Consider the following 21183-nt stretch of genomic DNA (forward strand, 5'->3'; position numbering starts at 1 on the left):
TGCTAGGAACAGCTAAGATACTGCGCAGAACCCTCAAACTCCCAGGCCTCTGGTAGAGAACCCGAGGTTGAGGAAGACACATACCACCCATAGGGGTGAGAGGGGAATATATATATATATATATATATATAAATAAAAAGATATTAATAATTTGAGAGCTAAAAATTGCTATTTTTCTGCTCACCTTAACTCTGACTGTCCTTTCTTTTTTTGGATTACATGGACTGTATAACATTAGGTTATTTTTTCCATCTTCACTTTCTTTGGTTATATTTTAATGATAGTAAACAAAACAAAAATTAAGAAATACTTTCATGGCCATTGTTTTGGATCCACATTCCTTTGAACCCAGCTCTGACATGAAAGAAACCCCCTTAGGATTCTTCCATTGCCCTCACAGAAATGGCATCTTTTGCCAAGATTTTGTGAACACATAAAAATAGCTGTAACTACAGTGGTGTTACTAAGGGTTGATGCAACAGAGCAAAAACTTAATGCAGTTATCTGTGAAGATCCTACAATGAAGAGGATCTATACATGTAATTACTCATAATAGTGTACTAAATTGTGATACCTTGCTCACACTGAGTAGTAGCATATTGCACAAATAGTCCCTTTGGACACATCCTCAGCTGCTGCAAATTGGCTTAGCTTTATGGATGTCGATGGAGCTATGCCAATTTATGCCAGTACACTATCTGATCTCTAACTTAAATGGGACTACTCATGGTGGAATAGTACCACATGAATATGGGTATCACAATTTGGCCTAATAGGAAAGCAACAAGTCAAGTATTTTCTTTTTTACCATGGAATTGCTTTTCAAAGAATAATTAACAAATATTGATGTTGTAGTCACTCCAGCAGATTTTCAGGTATACTGATCACAATGGGTTAAAGACATTTGCTAGTGTGCATTATTTCCTGAAACAAGAAAACTCTCAGATAAATAATATTTTTCTTTCAAGAACGATGGGAGTTTCAAGCTTACATTCAAGGAACGCTGGGGTTTTTTGGCCTTGCACTGCTGGTGCCATTGTGCGTTTGCCAAAGACCTGTGCATCAAAGCTGGCATAGTCAAATGGTACTTTCCCAAACTTCTCTTGCTTTTTTGTCAGGGTGGCTCTGAGAGAGGTGGTTGGCTGTGCAGTTCGGTAATTGTACTGAGATAGCTCGAGCTGCTTTGCTAAGTTTGTCCTGCAGAGACTGCCAGAAGGAGAGTGAGAAAAACAAGAACAAACAATAAGAACATCTTTTTCAGTACCTTGCATTGAAAGATAGGATATAGTGGGATGGCACCTGCCAAAATGGATATAAGTAAAGATCATAAGCATTGCCTTTATAGAAGCCTATTTTAGGGTGTAGACGTCAGTTACAAAAACACATTTTGTGGCTGATCTAGTCATCTAGCAATCCTGTAACTTACTAACAGAATTACTGTTCTGTTTAAAGATTCACCACCGTAGGATTGTGTTTCCTTTCTTTAAAAAAGGATGAGAACACACTTGGTCTTTTGCACATGAGCCAGCGGGGGCTTGTAGAGCTGTGGATCACTACCATCATTCTAGAGGTGGGCCTTCTGGGCAAATAAATATGACAGAGCATGGTCCAAAATAATTGCTTCTGCTATTCATGAGGAAAGAATAATTAACAATGTGTTATTCCATTTAGCTACTGTGCAGTAACTACTTGTCTTCAATAATTTCCTAAGGACTTTTCATACGTACAGTTAAGGCACGTGCAATTGGCAGACACATTGACACAATATTCTGTAATGGCTCAGAAGGAGCCATTATACCCAATCATGTCAATAATCCACAAATTAAAGTGCCCTCAAATAGGCCTGAATATAATAGGCCATGATGGCGCTGATGCCAATGATGTGCAAATTGTGCAAGTCTACAGGATCAATAGGACTCTCAGACCAAATACAAGCTCAATGAGAGATTTTTTTGGTTAGGATTTTTAAAGCACTTTTTTGCTACTGTAGTATAAAACGTAAATTAAACTGAGTAACTGCATTACAGTAAAGTAACTGGATGGGTCAATCAGAAATCTGTTATAGCAGAGAAATAGAGCAATGACAGTGCTTAGCCCACTTAAATACTACTACATTTACAATAGTTAGATGCTGTTTGATTGCCAAGGGTTTCCTTTGCAAAGGATCTCAATATATAAATCAGCATGGAATCCCATGCTGCAAAAACTGGGATGAGCTCATGAAGCAACAAGATCTTTAACCAATCCTCAGGAGCCAAAGCATTGCAGCAGAGGGACAATTTGAGAAAGCTTCTTAACAAGTAACTCCAGTCTAATCAAAATAGGAGGCTGGTTAACACTAGGAAGGCACTCCAGAACAACCACTGAAATAATGTTTTTGTGTTGAAATAATATTTTTTAGATTTTTTTACTCATCTTTCAAGGACATGCATGTAGTCATTTAATGTTAGCTGAACACATAGGGACCCACTGAGTGTTCTTTAGTTATCACAAGTCATAATCAGTTTCGCTACCCACATTTTTGTATAGTGTCAGCCTGCTAGAATGAACTAGGCTCCCTCAGTAGCTCAGAGTTAAAAGTTGTAAGGAACGAAATCCCTTACAAAATAAAGCACAGCATTTGGACAGAAATACCTGTGTGAGACATGTCATGTGAGACTCCTACCTGTGAACCTGAGCGTGGCACTGTCCAGTTTTAGGAGAATCATGCTGATTTTTTTCCTGGGACATTGCCAATTTTTCAGCTGCAGCAATTGGACAGCCAGAAAGACTGTTTAAAAAAAGAGTGGCATGATTTGAGTTACCAGAATATGAACTTATCTTTCAGTCCTAAAGGACCTCAGAGGATTTCATAAATTACAGATGGCTTCTCCTACCACTGAGTTGTAGCCACCGTTGGGATGAAATGTGGCAGCTGTTTAACAATGCACAGAAAAAAAAATACACACCAATTTAAGTCAAAAAGCAAAGAATGCTAGAGGGTGAAATTCATTGGGGTTCTCAAGGCTCATGGAGGCCTTTCATGCCACTGTTATCTCAGAGTGTCACTGCATGTAGGAAGGCCATGGGTGGAGCAGCTGCATTGAATGGCCTCCTCATTGGTGCTAAACAAGCCTGCACTGAGTATGCGGAGTTTGAAGTATGTCAAAAAATCGGTGACTACCAGGATCCAGTGGACCCAACCCCACTTATCACCACCCCACCCACCACACACACACAGTAGAAGTAGCAGCTGCTACTTCAAATCAAAATTTGGCTGTTTGGATCCAGATTTGGGGCCTATCTCATTATGCAGAGATGGGTCAGATGTGAAATTTGTACGTGTTTGGAAGTTGAACCAAGCTGAAAGTTTTGGGCTGTTCAGATCTGAGGTTCTCGGCCAGGCAAATCTCTATTTAATTTTTAAAAAATTAAGTCTATTTTGCCCTCAATGTCAGGTGAAGTATTGAATAAACTGTATTACAGATTGATAGGAAGGCGGACTTTGGCAGAAAAAAAATTTAAAAAATGTGGTGTATGATTGTGAAATAGGTACACATCCTGTCTCAAGTTATGTTTTCTCTTTGCTGCTGATTTCCAATTTGCCTCAATTCCTATCCATTTACAATTAGCAGTACTGATTTATAATATAGTTGATCTCAAAGGGGCTGTAAATGTGACAGGGATTTTCAAACAAGAAAATGACTAGAAACATTTCCTTTACTGTTCCCTGTCCCTGACTCCATCCCCTTATCGTTTGTTTATCCACCTGTCGCATCTTGTCATAAAATGTCTTTGTATTACTCTTATGTACCATGACTAGCACAATCAGATCCTGATCCATGATTTTGGCTTCTCCAGGCAACCGCAATATAACAATAAAAATAACAAGAATTCACTATGTATGCATACAGCATGTAGGACAATGGGGCTCTGATTTTGGTTGGGGTGCACATCTGTTTATTTAATAATATTTCATGTACCTGATTAAGTTTCAAATATATTTTGTTTCATTACTGTAGTTTGAAATCTCATCTCTGAATTAGGAATCATGGATTCTGTTATACCTGGTACTGGAGATAATATTTTTGATACTATACTGAAATTTAATATTTATCACAGTTGTGTAGATTAATTGCTTGATTATAAATAATGTTAGCTATCTTTGTGGTCAATCAGTGTTTGCAGTACATTATATTAACAGTCCTGAATTCCAAATATATGTGGCAATTTCCTCCCAGCTACATATTAATTTGAATGAATACTAACTGATCTGGATTACCTTCTGTGTGTGTTGCGATTGCTGTTGACATGTCCTCTTCCTGTACATCCTGGAGTGGGGCACTTTAAAACATTTTCATGCATGGCAAGAACTAAACACAAAGAAAAAGTAAAGCGTAGCAACATACATATAGTAATCTCTCTCTCTCTCTCTCTCCCTCTCTCTCTTTCTAAGGAACATTTTCTTCTTGCAACACAAAAATTTTTCAAGTGTGATGCACAAAAGCTTGTATTCTGATTTTGTACCTTCTAGCTCAAATGAAACTTACAAATTCAGAAAAGATGGTTCTGAGAGGCCTATGCTATGGTCTCATGCTGTGTCATCCGATGGTCCCTGCCTGGTTTAAATCAGTGGGCGGGCAAGCTTTAAATTACATCAGCACTTTTCACTCCTTATGCTGGAGTAAGAAGATTATACATGAGTGCAAAATCCATCTGTCCTGGACACACCCCTTTTGGCTCTAGTTCCACCCACTTTAGTTTGCATCATTTACTCTCTTCTGCTCGGTATGTATGTAAATCCACCTTATACCAGTGGACCCTATCCCCAAGCTGTAGTTTGCACATTCAAGGATCTCTGACAGCATTTGTGCCATTGGAAGCCATTGTAGTGACAATAGCATCAGTTGTGAAGAGGACCCATTGTATGTACATTTCTCTGCTCCCCAACCAAAGTAGCTGTTTTGGATCTGTATTTATCAAACGTAAAGTAAAACGTAATTCTATAGCTTTGTACATCTCCCTTCATGCTATCAGCTCTGTGCTACCCTTTTAGGTGTACACTGCCTCAAAAGATTGTCTGATTGTTAATCAACTAGGTTGTTCTGTTAGTAAGCAAATTTTGATTACAGATAATCATTTTGCACCCAGCAGAACAGTACTGAGCTGATTGGAAGTGTGATAATTAACAAAGACTTGCTTTTAAAAAAAGTTAATGTTGTTGAGGCCTTCCAACTGCAGCAGCCTGGTTAGCTCAAGAGGTGTTTCCATAAATACAGATTTAAAGATTTAAAAAAAGAAAGCTACAATTAAGAAGAGGACAGTGGTAAAGCGCAAGTATCCCTTTAATTTATTGCTATGAATGCCACTATGAAAAAAAAAAAACAGTCAGACTGACTAAGTTGTTCAAAGTAATAGTTTCACATTCCATTTTGGCTTATTATATATCATTTCACTGCATCATCTCAGAAGATGACATACCCAGCACAAACCAATGTAATCAGACTGGCACCACGAGAAATGAATGGGGAATTCAGGCTTGGCTGGCCACACACAGGTTAGCATAATACAGTCATAGAAGGGTGGCATGCTATGAAGCAACTGGCGGATTCCCTCTCCTTGGCTGGTGGAGGTGACCCGCTTGGTCTCAATGGGAGAGAGGCATACCAGTCACATAGCTGAATGTGCACGTCTGAGCCTCCAGCTATTTGAAACGGGAAAACAGCACACTCAGACAAAGCTGTGTGCCAGCTCAGCTATAATGACCAGTGTGGGTGCGGGTGTGTGGCTATGACCTTGTTGTTCCTCTCCAGCCCCTTCAGGGAGGTTCGTGCCACTACAGGTGCTAGTTTTAACCAGGTCTTCAGCACCACAAGTGTAAGGACTGGGATTGCGACTCTACTGTGCACAGGAGCACCACAGTGGCAAAAGCTCATTGGACCATCTCCTGCCTTGTGCATCTGCACAGAGCTAGCTACAATCCAGCCCTGAGAATTTACAGTGAGTGTCCAGTATGAACTCACATGACTTAGAGATTTATGCCTGGTTCAGTTGCTCTCTGTACTGTAGGATGATACTCACTTTCTAGTGGCACTCTGACTTTATGCGGACAGCCTGAGAGGCTGCGGTGATGCGGGTACAGCCCAGTCACATGCCCTGTGCCATCACATCCTGGGATGGGACATTTGGTTTCTCTTTTTTCAGGCCTGGGTGAATCTGTAGAGAAATCAAATAAGGATTTTGTCTGGTTATGATTTCCTGCCTGCACTCAGCTGAGTGGTCTTAGAAGTGTGAAATAACTTTTCTATATTTCAGATGCAATTTCCTCCCAAGGCTTTAACTTGGACTTAGAGTAACTACATAATCTAAGCATCTCTTTTGTTTCTCATATTGTCTCTTTTAAACAATGACTTTCATCTCCCAGTATGCCATTGTGTGCTAAACATACGTAGCTTAGGAACTGTGATGTCACTTATTCCATTCAGAGCCTCAAGCAGGACACAAGACGCATCCATTAAGCCAGAAATCTGGCAACAGCAACCAAGAGAAAGATCTAAAAAGGAATAAATATTGAACCAGAAACAAACTTTTATACTGTTAACGCCAGGTTCTGGGAAACTGGGATCATCAAATAAAAGCTGAGGGATGAAACAAACAAACAAAAAGCATTGCAACCAGGAGCAGTTCCTTAAATATCACAGATCTCTAGGTTGTTGGTCCTTTGCTAAGAAACTGAATACATGCCACTTTGCATCTGAGTGGCTAGGCAGGCAGCTCCCTCTGGCACACATGGCAGCACTGCCCTGCAGATCAGCCCACAATGAGAGTGCAAACATGGAATAACTGATACCCTTTCACAGGTCACTGTCTCAGCCCACCCTTATAACTACCAACGTACAATGAGGCAGAGGCTGGGCTCCTTAGTGCATTTTTCAATTTCCAATGGCAAGGTACTAGCAGTGTGCAGGAAGTACCAATTAGAAAGTGTTTATTTTGATTTTGAATGCAGAATCTAAAAGGATGGGAAGTGAAGTAATTCTGATCCAGAAATTCTCTTCTGAGACGAGACAGACAGCAAGTGGACATATAAATTGCTGAGGATGGTTTCAGATCAATCTGTGATTGACTGCCAACAACATGGAGTTGAGGGGAGATAAACAGCTGTAGTCAAAGACAGGTTAAAGCCACCTAGTAGGATATTTTGCTAGGCTACGATGTAGAACCAGAAGCAGCTGCGGAGTTAAACTTTCTGGCAAGCCTTTAGATAAGAAAAATATGGAGGAAAGAAAACAGAATGAACATCAACAGGGAACCACAGTGCCTGTTAGAGTCACAGCAAATAAGTAAGAAGTCACTGTAGGAAATTGTTTACAGCACTAACAGAGAACAACGATTGGACCTAAAACAAAAAAAATCATTTATTTTAATCTTCCATTAATCTGAAATTTAAGTGCACGTTGTGTAAAAAATTAAGTGGAAAGAGTAGGATCAGTATAAGGTAACAGGTACACTTAATTGGCATAGGATCCAAAAAAAAAAAAAAAAGCAGCAGCAGCAGCAGCAGCTGAGGAGGATGTGGAATTCCCAACACAACCGGTATAAGAAATACTGGCCATGGGTGGATTTTGTAAATGACAAAATTCCAGGCCTAGTATTGTAACAAAAAGCTGTCAGAGCATATGGAGCACATGGAGAAGCAGAGTGAGGGAAGGTCAAGATTCTTTTTCTATGAAGGTTATCTCTGAACCAAACTGCAAACTAAGTGTTTGCTTGAGAATAATCAGGAAGGACCAGATTTTGTCATTCATACCCACATTGTGTAGTACCCTACTCTGCATGTAGTCCCACTGAGACCAATGTGACCATTCCTGGAGTAAGGGTGAGTATTCCACATGAGTAAAAGGATCAGAATCTGGTCTGAATTGATTATGGTTACCTGAGCAAATGAGGGTAAGGATAAGTATATGAAACTTAGGAGGGAGGTTGGCTAGCATGTATGTACAGCGCTAAGGGCATTTTAATTGGCAATCTGTATGTGACTTTCCACAGAAGAAGTAGGTAAATGGATACTCTAGTTAAGCAGTACAAGAGGGATTATACAGTGGTAACTCTTAAAAAATTGCCAGTTATCTTAGATTCTAAATGCCTTAGATAATCGGCAAATAACTTACTTCAGCATTTTCAGTAAATATTGAGACATACTTAGGGAATACTGCCTATATCAAAGGAATCATATTTGTTTATCAAGGGCAAAATAGCAACTTTTACAGGGTGACTACTGCTTTACTTTGTATTTATAAAAGAGAATTCCTGGGAAAGATTTAAGTGAGTGTAAAATAATATCTTTTGATGTTCCAAAGTTATTCTCAATCTATGAATTCCATATCAAACGTTCCCAGTTTGCCAATCAATACAAGATCTTTTTAAGCTCTGGCATTACAAGCCTGACTTGGTATCTGAAAATGGAACTGTGTTCTCTCATTCATACATTACCACAAATCATCAAAAACAATAAAGATTTTGGAATTTAGATGGCAATTATTCTGGTGGTGAATGAGGGTGAAGAATATGGCTTGTTCCAGAATCTTTACTTTTGAGGTAACATCCAGTTCAAAATTGTTTACCAGATGTAGAATAAATGTTTGAGCCAATATGAGCAATCAAAATATTTCTTACATTTGTTATTATAGAATTGTCTGCCACCAATGTCAATAATTTTGGTTTGTCTCCTTTCCCCAGCTAAATGCTCCAGAAGAAACCTGTCCAATTCTTTGTAGGTGCTGTGAAACACATGACCTTGCTCTGCCTGCAGAGCTATCGCTTGTTCTAGCAAACTCAAATTCCCTTTTGTTTTGTCCAGGTCAACTGACACGTCTGTAGTTTCTGATAGGCACTCATCATCTTCCTCGCTTTCAGGGAATGGATTCTGAATTCTCTTGTCAAAAGGATCAACATGAGATTCCTGTGATTCTCTTAGCTCTGTTTCTGAGTCACAAACTGTTTCACAGGGGCGAAATTCTGCTTCTTCAGTCTTAATTTCTGGAACTTCCAGAATGTCTTGTCGGTTACATTCTGCAATATATTTCTGAGTTACATGGGGCTTTATGCTAATGTCTTCTGAGAAATTTGAGGAACTGTCCCACTCATTGTCCAATATTTCAGAACTACTTTCATTGTCATTGTCTTCAGATGAACAGTATTGTGGGTCAGAAACACAAATCTTTTCTTTTCCTTCCGATGAGTTAATTGTGTAACATTCATCAACATCATCACTTTCTGTTTTTAAGGACTGGATACCACTGTCATTTAGGTTCTCAGTCACCATTTGAACTGGTGCATCTTTTGCTAGTTTTCCCATGTTCATTAAAGATTTGACCACGAGGTCCTGACAGCGGGTGTAGTTGTCCCTCGTTTGACTGGAGTTTTCTTGCCCACTTGAATGAGAGGTTTCATCAGGTGATTTTGTAGTATTTTCTTCTTTAAGGAAAAAAAGGAAGAGAAAAATGAATGCTTTCTATAGAGAAACTTAATCTTGATCTAACCTGGTTTCAATCTTAAATGGGAAGAGACTTATATAACAACCACAGTTTATTTACTCAAGGATACTCTGAAAATTCTTAAGAAATAACACCCCCTTTTACCAAGACAATATCTGAAATTTCTGCTAGCATATAACCATCACAAACCCTTCTAAGATTAAATCTGTGTAGTGTGGCTGCAGAGCCCTTTGAAAATAGAATGTTTTTGCATTTTTCTTTGTTGAATATATAAAATTCCTTTGATCTATTTTCACTCTCCTCCATGTCTAGCATGCCCAAATATTTCTCAGAATGAGTCCCCAATTACTTTTCAAATCACTTCAGATTGCATGAAAGACCTTGACTGAAAAGACTCTATAGTTTACAAAGGGCAAGCTCTTGGTCACCATTACAGTTGCCACACTAAATGATACATCAGGTCATGCACAAGCAAACAGAAATGGTTCTTATGAATAGACTCTTAAAGGACTGCTAAAGACACCATTGAAATATACCCTGTGTTAATAAACATCTTTCTTTGGACGAAAAGCAGCAGCCAGCAGGTAGTAAAGGCTGCGTGTAGGTAAGGGTGTCAATGTTGGAAGACAATATTGCCTTTTGTATCTCATTTAATTTTTTATAAAAACATTTGCTCTAACAAGGACACTCAAAAATACATCTCCATCATCTTTCTTTCTGGTAATTATCTCTCTAAAATCAACACTGATTTGCCAGGATCAAGTAAATATTGCCATAGTAACTAAAAGCATTTTTGGACGAAGGGAAGAATTTAGTCACAACACTAGCCCCTTCAATAATGCTGATTATAGGGTGCATTCTTTTGTTGGGATCTATTCAACATTAACTGAAAAATTTAACATTTTACTTCCTAGAAAGAAGGATGGATAAATAAGCATATAATATTTGATAAGATGGACACATCCTTTCCTGAATCAGAGGAAGTCCAGGTTTAAATAATAAATTAAACATAGTCTAAAATGCAAATGAAGTTTCTTTCAATAACACAGTGAGCTATTAAGAGAAAGTGTAAAGGGTTATGATAATTTTAAAGTATTATGAACGACAGAAAACAAATAAAAAGCATTTTCAGTGAATATGTCCAATTCATTGAACTATTCTCTCAATCCACTTAACTACCCACATGTGTACAATAATGATTTATAGACATTATACCTAATTATGCATATTTGGGCTGTGTTAGAGTGCCTAACAAAAGCTCTAGAAAGCAACAATTACCTCTGTTGCTTAGCTACATAGTTTAAAATATTCCTATTAAGTGCAGATTATTGTGGAGGGGAAAAGAGGGACAAAAATGCACATGTGCACCATAATGCATTTCACTTTGCTGTTGCCAAACTGTTAGCATTTTGGGTCATTTCCAGTTTACATAATTGTTTGGTTCAACTGTTTGTTATATGTTAAAAGAAAATATTTATTAATTCTTATTATTCTTCAGAAAATTGGACTCATATGGGGAGAGGTGGCCTCGCACTATGTGCAGATAGTTGTGTGTTTTGGGTATTTTTTTTAAATGTCTGCAAAGCTCAGTGCAACTTTTAAACCAGCTCATCTCTCACTATAGACTTTGAAGTAATCTGAATGAAAAAGTTTGCTATATTTTAAAAAAATGGCATCTAGTAATGATGACTGTGATTCCTTGTGGTTCTGTAATGAACCTCTGACAAATAAGTGTCTATGATTTAATAGCTTGTCTCTCTGCTCTGCTTGGAATTACACATACTCTCATCACCAGGCCATTTTGATACAAATGGCTCTAATTTTTTTTATAAACAAGTATGCTTGATACTAACATGCCTTTCATTAATTTACTGGGTAAAAGATTGTACTAAGCATATTATCAAAAACAAGATTAAAAAATCATGACTCAGCCCGCCCCCCCAAAAATCATGAGATTGGTTTAAAATTATAAGATTTTAAAAGTGTGGATTTGGGTTTTTTTAATTGCCTTCTGTTTTTTGAGCCGTTGTGGTTCACATGTTGAAGTTTTTCTCTGTAACCACAGGGGCTTGAAACTTACTTTAACAAATAAACTAATGCTGATATTTCCTGAAATTGCATCTCTCCCAGAGTTAGGACTTTCAGACAAAAACAAAATATCATGAAATTCACAATAAAATCATGGGAGTTGGCAACACTGATTCAAGACACCAAAAAGTGATTTTAAAGCACTCTAACTCCATATCATGCTGCCTTGTTCTCAGAATTTTACTGAGGTTGTACAGAAGGTAGACACAGGAGAGAGTGTGCACATTTATGAGGAATAAAACATTGAAGTTATGGAGGTACAGGGTACAGCCTGAATCAGCACAGAAAAAGTCAGTTAAAGCTTTTTGTGAGACTGCTGGTATTATGAGATGGAAATACTCCTAAGAAGTCAGAACAGCCAGGAAATCAGCAGAGTTGTGCTTGCTTGGGTCAGTAGTAAGTTTGGCTCAGTGACTGCATCAGAATGGGACAGTCAGTGCACAATTCCCTACTAGTTTAAGATATATTTTAAAAGTACCACCCCACACTTCAGCCCTCCATAGGAACTTGCAAGATGTACCCACAAATCTGCACTCCAAAAGAGACCCCTGATAGAAGATTGACCACAAATAAAATCCTGGCCCCACTGAAGTCAATAGCAAAACTCCCATTGACTTCATTAGGGCCAGAATTTCACCCATAGTTCTCTTACCTGGATAGTAAAGTTGGCTTTCATTATAGACATATTGATATACATTCAAGTTTTGTAACAGCTGTACGTATCAGAAATGTAAAGGATATTGGTTTTCAGAAAAGAAGATTATTCTATTCTAAGTAGACATGGGTATAACTCCAGATCCAAAACCCCCTCAAATTTGGGAAACTGCATCAGGATCTGGATCCCACTTCTAGGGCTTGAGGATAGCTTCCTTTTAAATAGAGGTACCATTACTTTTTCATACTATGTTTGATTTCAGATTTCAGATTATCTGCTCATTTCCCCTAGATATTGACTTCTATAACCTATTGACAACTATTGTCTTTTTAAAAAATGCAGTATTGATTCCACTGAAATCTGAGACCACTTTCTTAAGTCTTGGGCTGACAACTTGTGCAAGGCTTCTCAAAGAAAAAAATAACTGCCAATTTATTTTGAAAAGTGTTCCATTAATTTTGAATATATAGTTGAAGGGTGAAGGCAGAAAACATACATACATAATTTATATTTATGTATTTAAATATATATGTGTATTATAAATATATCTTATATTCTCCCCCCAGCAGTCATATTTTGTAGCACCTGCATGGTAGAACTTTCTAAAAATTGTTGAGCATGTTTGGGTTGGGTATTATAAATACAGCGCAGAGTCTAATAATCAGGTTAAATAGAACACAGATAATAGTCACATGAATAACATTGCTTTGCTAAACGTTAAAGTCAACATTTTGTTAAGCAGGTGATTGCCCCCAGCCTCATGCTGAATATATTAAAGTGAAAATCCTCTCTTTACAAACGTGTTTTTCTAAGTAGTTAGTTTTTCACTACATGTTTAACCTCATTCTTTGACAGCCCATAGTAAGAAGCAGACACCATTCCTTATCTGACCTGCAGTGATGGTAGGTCTCTGCATCCTACACAGCATTAAGGACCATAGAAGGAGATGTTGTACAAGGTCCTTGTTTTTGAATTACCATATTTATATCTAGATTGCAATGTATTATCTCAAATCTCCTCTGAGCCCAAATCATCTTACATTCTTTTTGAAAGCATTCAGTTTGACAGGCCTCTTTTCTTTGAGGGCAGGGAGTTTACATTAATTTGGAGCCATTCTTCATTGCTACCTGTAGCAGACGTGTCATTTGTTTCGAGGACATTGATGTCCTCCTGCAACTCTGTGCTGTCCTCATTTTCTTCTTTGCATTCCACAGTGGGACTGTAGTGACGGGGTTTCATTAACAGGGACTTTCTTTTATTGACTGGAACTCCTGAAATCTGTTCTTCAGCTTTTCTCTTCTTAGCCATGGAGCATTTGTAGGCACTGCATTGATTTAAAAACGGCAATAATGAAAACAAATTGGACATTATTGAACAACCAGCAATGTCCTATATTTTAATTTCAAGCAGAAAAAATGAGGCTGGTAAAATGCTAATATACTTGCACTTCCAGCCAGCTGTGTTTAGAGGATGTTTAGTTTTAGCTGTTGGATCTGGAGAGCAGGGCACAGACAAATCCATCGCACTGGTTCTCTTTCACTGCTACCAAAGTCTGGTTATAAAAAAATCCCTAATCCCAAGTAAACATATGTTAATCTATGCTCTGTCCTGCACTAGATGAAATACACCCAGAAAGGGATGAGAAAAGATTGATATTGGTTTGCTAATCCTGAGAAACAGCTAATGTGAAAAGTATACCACCAGTTACACTGCAGCATACTGTACCTTTATGATCCTTCTACTTACATGGGTCTGGATATGTGTGTTGCTGCTTGGGAGGGTGTGGGCATTGGTTTGTTTGATGAGTGGGTGAAAGTCCATTTTAAGATGAATGCATTTTTTCAGTGCAAAGACTTACATATTTAAGGGGTTTTGTTTTGTTTTGTTTTGTTTTTTGGTGATTTGAGAGATGAACTAAACAATGTCAATGTCTGATTTTGCTAGTCACCATGGCCTAGATTCAAAAATGTACTTAGGTACCTAAACTCCAGACTTAGGCACCTAAATCCCAGTTTTAAGTTTTACTGCAATTCACAATGCTCTTACTGAATGCTGTAGGTACCTAAGCACCCTTTTGCAGTAAAAGATCCCTAGGGGCCTATATTTCTTCCCCTAAGCCTCCATTCTGACACTTATCTCCCACCTAAGCCTCAGAGTATTTCAGCAGCCAGGAGAAGGTAGGTGTTTGACCACCTATGCCATGAGTGGGATCTGATCCAGTAGGCTCCTTCAGAGCATGCTGACTGGATCTGCCTCCTCCAACAAATTCACACAACACAACAACAGCTGCTCCCAGCTCATCACTTTAGCACAATGGTTTGTATATTGACTTAGGATGTGGAAGGCTTCCAGTTAAAGCCCGCCCCCCCCAACCCCCCGCCAGAAGGGGAAAAAGGATTTGAACTAGGCTTTAAACCTCTCAGGTGACTGCTCTAATCACTAGGCTATGGGATATTCTGCTAGGAAGTGCCCTCAGGCTCTGTCTACAAGCTAGGGTGTGTGTGATTGTGCTGCTTGTGTACACATACTTGTACTAGCTTTCACTGAGTCAGCACAAGGCTAAATAGCAGTGTAGCCACTATAGCACTGGAAGAGGCAAAGGAGGCATGGTTTAGCCATGTGGAGTACAAACCTGCCTGAAACAGGTGGGTGCATACTCGGCATGCCTAACCTGTCCCTCAGGCTACCGTAGCTACAGTGTGATGTATACTCATGCTAGTTCAGCCAGAGCTAGTGCAAGTACATGTATGCAGGGAAATCACACCCCTAGCTCATAGTATAGACATAGTCATAGGCTCTTCTGTTGAAGCTGTTTCACTGTGGATAAATAATTTAAAAGTTATTTGAGACAAAAAGAGACAACAAGCAAGAGAGACAGCACATGCATAAGAACATAAGAACGGCCGTACCGGGTCAGACCAAAGGTCCATCTAGCCCAGTATTTGTCTATCGACAGTGGCCAATGCCAGGTGCCCCAGAGGAAGTGAAGCTAACAGGCAATGATCAAGTGATCTCTCTCTTGCCTCATCCCTCCATCTCTGATGACACCAGAGACTTAGCGGACACCATTCTTACCTCCTGGCTAATACCATTTATGACTTAACCACCTATGAATTTATTTCAGTTCCCTTTTAAACATTTTTATAGTCCAGCCTTTCACACCGCCCTCAGTAAGGAGTTCCACAAGTTGACTGTATGCTGTTGAAGAAGAACTTCCTTTAATTTTTTTAAACCGCTACCTCTTAATTCTTTTGTGACCCCTAGTTCGTTATTATGGAATAAGTAAAATAACTTTCCTTATCCACTTTCTCCACATCCTCATGATTTTATAAACCTCTATTCATTTCCCCCTTAGTCTCCTCTTTTCCAAGCTGAAGAGGCCTAGCCTCTTTAATCTTTCCTTTGTATGGGAACCCTCTCCAAACCCCTATCATTTTAGTTGCCCTTTTCTGAACCTTTTTCTAGTGCTAGAATATCTTTTTGACGTAATCCTGCCGGAGCCCGGGTGAGGAGCCACATCTGTACACACATTATTCGAGATGTGGCGTACCATGGATATTATAAGCGGCAATAATATATTCTCAGTCTTATTCTCTATCCCTTTTTAATGATTCCTAACATCCTTGTTTGCTTTTTGACCACCTCTGCCCACTGCGTGGACATCTTCAGAGAACTACACGATGACGCCAAGATCTTTATTCCTGACTTTGTAGCTAATTAGCCCCCATCATATTGTCTGGTATAGTTGGTTTTATTCTCATGAACTTACATATCCACATCAAATCATTGCCATTTTGTTGCTCAATTCACTTTAGTTTTGTGAGATCTTTTTGAAGTTCTTCACAATCTGCTTTGGTCTTAACTATCTTGAGCAGTTTAGTATCATCTGCAAACTTTGCCACTTCACTGTTTACCCCTTTCTCCAGATCATTTATGAATAAATTGAATAGGACTGGTCCTAGGACTGACAATACGATTGGTCCTAGGACTGACTAGCATGAGAACGACTCAATAGCTTGGTGGTTACAGTACATGCCCAGGAAGTGGGAGATCCAGAATCCCGACCCCTTGTGCCCTGACCTGTACTCTAACACTAACCACTGGGCTAAATGGTAGAAGGGGGGGGGTCCTCCTCTTCATTGTTGTAGTGAAAACAGCACAGGTGCCTAACTCCAAAGGTAGTGGATCGCAAATAGAGATAGATGCCTTTCAGCAGATCAGACTTGGGTGTCCCTTCTGTGTGTATATGTGTGTGTGTAGAGGGGCCTAGGTACGTAACTCAGGCTTTGTGAATCACAGAGTGCTCCTGTGACTTTGTAGGCTCCTGATAGCTAGGTGCCATGACACTTAGTGTCACAACACCCTCACTCCTTATGTGAATCTAGGTTTTTTCATTTAGGGGAATTTACACTACATTCTTACTAGTGATTTGTATAGATCTGTAACATTGAGATCTGTCCACAAGAGCTGAAATCAGCTATATACTTCTGGCACACATGGTGTGACATATTCCTCTCTCCATTACATTAGCGCACTCCCACCAATGCCAATGGGACTGCATCAGAGTCATGGACAGTACAACGTGTCAATTCACTGCTTTATCTATGTCCATATATCTTGTCTATTTAAGGGGTTTTTGTGGATGCCCTATGCCCAGGGCTGGCTCCAGGCACCAGCTTATCAAACAGGGGCTTGGGGCGGCAACTCGGGAGTGGGGCGGCACTTTCATAGATTCGAGGGCAATTCGGCGGAGGGTCACTCACTCCCACTGGGAGTGAAGGACCTACCGCTGAATTGCCACCGATCGCGATCGCAGCTTTTTTTTTTTTTGTCTGCTTGGTGCCGCAAAACCCCTGGAGCTGGCCCTGCCTATACCTCATTGTAACTGAGCAAATTTCAATAGGTTTCCAAGTCATATTTCTACACACATAACACGATGTGCATGGAATGCTGATTACTACAACATTATCTCAAGGGAATATGAAAAAAAACTTTGGTTGAACAGCTCAGCTAATGTGCATGACCAGGACCTACAAGATATACAATATTTGGTTCCTATAAATTACTACAAATAAATAAGTAAATAAATAAATATTTTTCCTACATATCATAGGTCAGATCCTTAGACTTTATTGGTGCTGTGCCCTTTACCAGCTGAGATTGTAGCCCTGTAACTTGATTTCCTATACCTACGTATAGGTCCGCAAAACAAAAATGTATGTGAAATATGCTATACCTTCCACAACAGGTTGAGTAATGTAACATTTGTGCAAGCTTTAGGAGTGGAAGGTTAGCAGAAGATCTAAACAGATCTTTCAGTTGTGACAAGACCTGAAATCTGTACATGTGTCAGCTATCTAGCATATCTATGTATTCAATATAGCCTCCACCCTACAAATATCTGAGTGGCATGACAATCGAGGTCAGTGGTGGGCAACCTGCAACCTGCGCAGCTTCCTGCAGCTTCCGTTGGCTGGGAACTGTGAACCATGGCCACTGGGAGCTACAGGCAGCCATGCCTGCAGATGGTCAATGTAAACTCTGTCTCGCAGCCCACCAGTGAATTACCTTGACAGACCACGAGCGGACCCTGGCCACAGGTTGCCCACCACTGATCTAAGTGACACATCATAACTAAGACGTCAAAATGTGACACTTCACTAAAAGATATACCTCACAACACAATATTCTTCAACCCTTTTCTCATTTTTTGTATAAGTAATTTTTCATTGTGGTCATTGTTCTCTCAGACAGGGGAATACAGCTATGTAATATGACTAATAGCATTCATATTATATCTGTCACAGTTGAAAAAAACTACACGTATGGATCATTGTAATCCACTCATTGGTTTCTGGACCCCAGGGAGCATCATAAATCTACACATGGGTATTGGATTTCGTATTTGACTCTCTGATTTAGCTGCAAGATTTGCAAAAATCCATGTCTCCAAACAGCTCCCTATTGGTTACACATATTACAAGGCACAACAGCATAAATAAATCCTTCCAAGATATCTTATGTGTGCTAAATTGGCTCAAGTTCTGATTGTTTTGGATGTGACTAAACTTAAGCTTTTTGTTAAAAAAAAAAATCCATTTCTGGCCAAGCACCTTTTTGGCAATCCACCACTGTAAACATGAAGGATATGGAAATATGAAGATCTGCAATTTTAGGAGATGTTAGAATGCTACCAGTGTGCATCTTAAACACAGTGGATGCTCTTGATCTACTGAATGCTAAACTTACTGTGAGTGCCATTAAAACCGGGATGTTAACCACTTGCAGTAGTTAAATGTATTATGAATTTTGTGTTATTTCTCTTTTTGACAATAGTGCATACCACAAATATCACAGCACAATAAGTGTCCCTTTTGGAAACGGTGCTCCACAGACACTGACCCAGATAGACCTACACAGACACGCCCACCCACCCACACCAGAGATATGCAGTGTGGATTGAAATGCATAATATACCCTGCAAAAAACTGTATGGACTAGTTTATCAGTCATTGTTGCTGAAGTTTTGCAATATTATATCACTCATAATAGCCATGGTGTTGCAAACAGGCTGGAATTACGAAAAAGAAGTAGAAAGAACCATAACAATGCTTTATAAGCCAAAACTATCAAAATTTACTTTTTAAAACTTTTTCATTCATTTGTCAAACTCCAAATTTATCTCCAATGGATATTATGAGAATTTAGGAATTAATACTGTCCTCCTTTCCATTGATAAAGCTTCCCACACAAGCTAAATTAATATATTTTAGGCTACAAGTGCCCATTACATCATCTAGTCTGACCTCCTGTGTAACACAGGTGATAGAATTTCAAGTAATGGAGTGAAATTCTATCACCTGTGTTACACTGTATCTTCCAAAACCCCTTAACTAAATGGTCCACAGCTAAAGTGGAGGAAAGAAGGACAGCAAGATGGTCATGCTATTGTTAAAATCTGCTGAATTCATTTAAGCAAATTGGGACAATGTATTTCCCTAGTTACATATTACAAACTCACCACTGTGATTTCAGCAAAAATGTCATGAAATACATTTGTGTATCACAATATCCTAAAAGATAGTCAAAATCAGACTTTGGCAGACCACAGGCAAGAAAGAATACCAGAGACAGGGTCTTCTGCCTTCTGGAGTTTCACTCTGGGAACAAACAACAGGAAAATCCCAACTGATTGTAACTAAAATCAACTGGCATCAGGGGAGATGCAGCTCTGATTTACATTCTTCACATGACTCCACACTCCCCTGTGTATGATGGATCAACCCAGAACCACTTTCAGAAGCAAATGTATGATAACTTCAAGTTCTGTTTATTTCAAATGTTGAGGCCAAATTCTGCTCTGTCACACTGCTGTAAATCCAGATTTTAGCCCAGGATGCCCACAAATCTGACTCTTCTCAAATGTATTGTAAGCACATCTTAGAGCCAGAGGGCTTTTCCTTTATGAAGCAGTGCGATGCATTAGTTTGCCCACATCATATTCCTTTGTCTAACCAGTACTGCCAGGCTCAATCAGCTCTCTGATGAAAATAAATATATTTTATCAGAACCAAATTTGTACAGCCTTATTCCTGACACCTGTCTCTGAAAATATAGGTGCCAAAGATTGCAGTGACTGACTCTTTTTTAGGAAGCTCAGCTTATTCTTCACAGGCCAGGAAAGTGACTAACATTTTTAACTCCAATAGAAAAATCCTCCTGCCTTTGCTGTTAGTGTCCTTTTAAGTTGCTACTTCTGAATCTTGAATCAAATAATTCACCGAGAATATTTTTCCTCTTACCCTCAATCTTATATTGTCTTCAAGGAAAACCAAAACAAAATACCCTAACTTTACTACATGTAGTTTCATACTCTTGATTTTAATTTTCAGTTCATTGTAGTTGCTGACTATTGATCTTACTACAAATTTCCTTATCAAAGTAAATTTCTTTTGATAGTTTGTGCCTCCTTTCAAAGATTTGCCTTTTTAAATTTGTGATAGTATGTACGTATACATATGCACACACAGACACGTTCCATTTGTCTCTAAATGTAGACGTTTGATAGCAGGCACCATAAGAATTTGAGACTCAGACTAGCATGTAGATATTTGTGTCTATCTATCTATCTATCATCTGCTTAGATAGCAGCTTTCATGAAGTACCCTTTTCTGCATTGTCTTAACAAGTTTCTCTCTCTCTCTCTGTCTCTTTCACACATACACATTAGCAGAGATCTGTCAGGCTGTAGTTTGTCAAACAGTAAACCTATAATTTAGCTTCTCTATTACTCATCTCATAAATTCAACATCTAATAGTTTTGTTGCTATTAATCAATGGTCTGCGTGTTGTCATGGAACACTGATTCAGCTGTCAAGGTTATTTGGTAATCTGAGGCTCATAAAATGGGAGAAGACTTTTTTTTGTTATGAGCCCAAAGCCAATACATGCTTTCTCCCAATTTAATTGTACTTAAATGTTATGAATAATAAATCATTTTAGTACTGCCTATAATGAGCCAATTTTTTAAGTAAATGAGTCAGATACCAAAAACAATCCTGTATCAGATATCATAATACAAGCCATGAGGTTAAAGTATAAGACAATTGTTTGTGTTAATAGAAGAGCCTCAAGTAAAGTTTTCATGCTTGTAGGACACAGGCATTTTTGATAAGTTTATCCCAAGTGCTTAGAGTCTTCCCTTTCCTTTCTTTCTGCCCAGAGTGTGCCTGGGCGAATGGTGGGTCTAGGGAGAGTGGAACAGTGCTCCACCTTCCCTCCCCACCTAGTGGCCAATTTGAAGACAGTGAGAAAGCCAAATGGCTGCAGTGAACTCCCTTCCCCTCATTAAGGATTCCGGGCACATAGCAGCCATTCTTGCTGCTGGAAGCTGCCCTGCCTGCCTTTCCCCATAGGTGGCATGATTGTCAGTGGAGGATTTCCCACTTTGCTGTGAGTTTAACA

At 39.0% G+C, this 21183-nt stretch overlaps 1 protein-coding gene across 2 annotated transcripts in view; it reads right to left on the reverse strand.

Moving 5' to 3' along the window:
• ST18 (ST18 C2H2C-type zinc finger transcription factor) overlaps positions 1 to 21183 on the reverse strand; it is a 98589-nt gene that overhangs the window by 48245 nt on the left and 29161 nt on the right. Inside the window, exons 4-9 of one of the 2 annotated variants that reach the window (XM_075063016.1) lie at positions 13347 to 13543; positions 8656 to 9456; positions 6061 to 6195; positions 4262 to 4352; positions 2666 to 2770; positions 992 to 1206 (exon numbers count right to left, since the gene is read on the reverse strand). In XM_075063016.1, coding sequence (XP_074919117.1) covers positions 992 to 1206; positions 2666 to 2770; positions 4262 to 4352; positions 6061 to 6195; positions 8656 to 9456; positions 13347 to 13543 — 1544 coding nt within the window. The remainder of the gene's footprint in view (positions 1 to 991; positions 1207 to 2665; positions 2771 to 4261; positions 4353 to 6060; positions 6196 to 8655; positions 9457 to 13346; positions 13544 to 21183) is intronic. The other variant, XM_075063015.1, reaches the window with a different exon arrangement.

This window comes from Chelonoidis abingdonii, chromosome 2 (assembly GCF_003597395.2).
Source record: "Chelonoidis abingdonii isolate Lonesome George chromosome 2, CheloAbing_2.0, whole genome shotgun sequence".
Lineage (NCBI taxonomy): Eukaryota > Metazoa > Chordata > Testudines > Testudinidae > Chelonoidis > Chelonoidis abingdonii.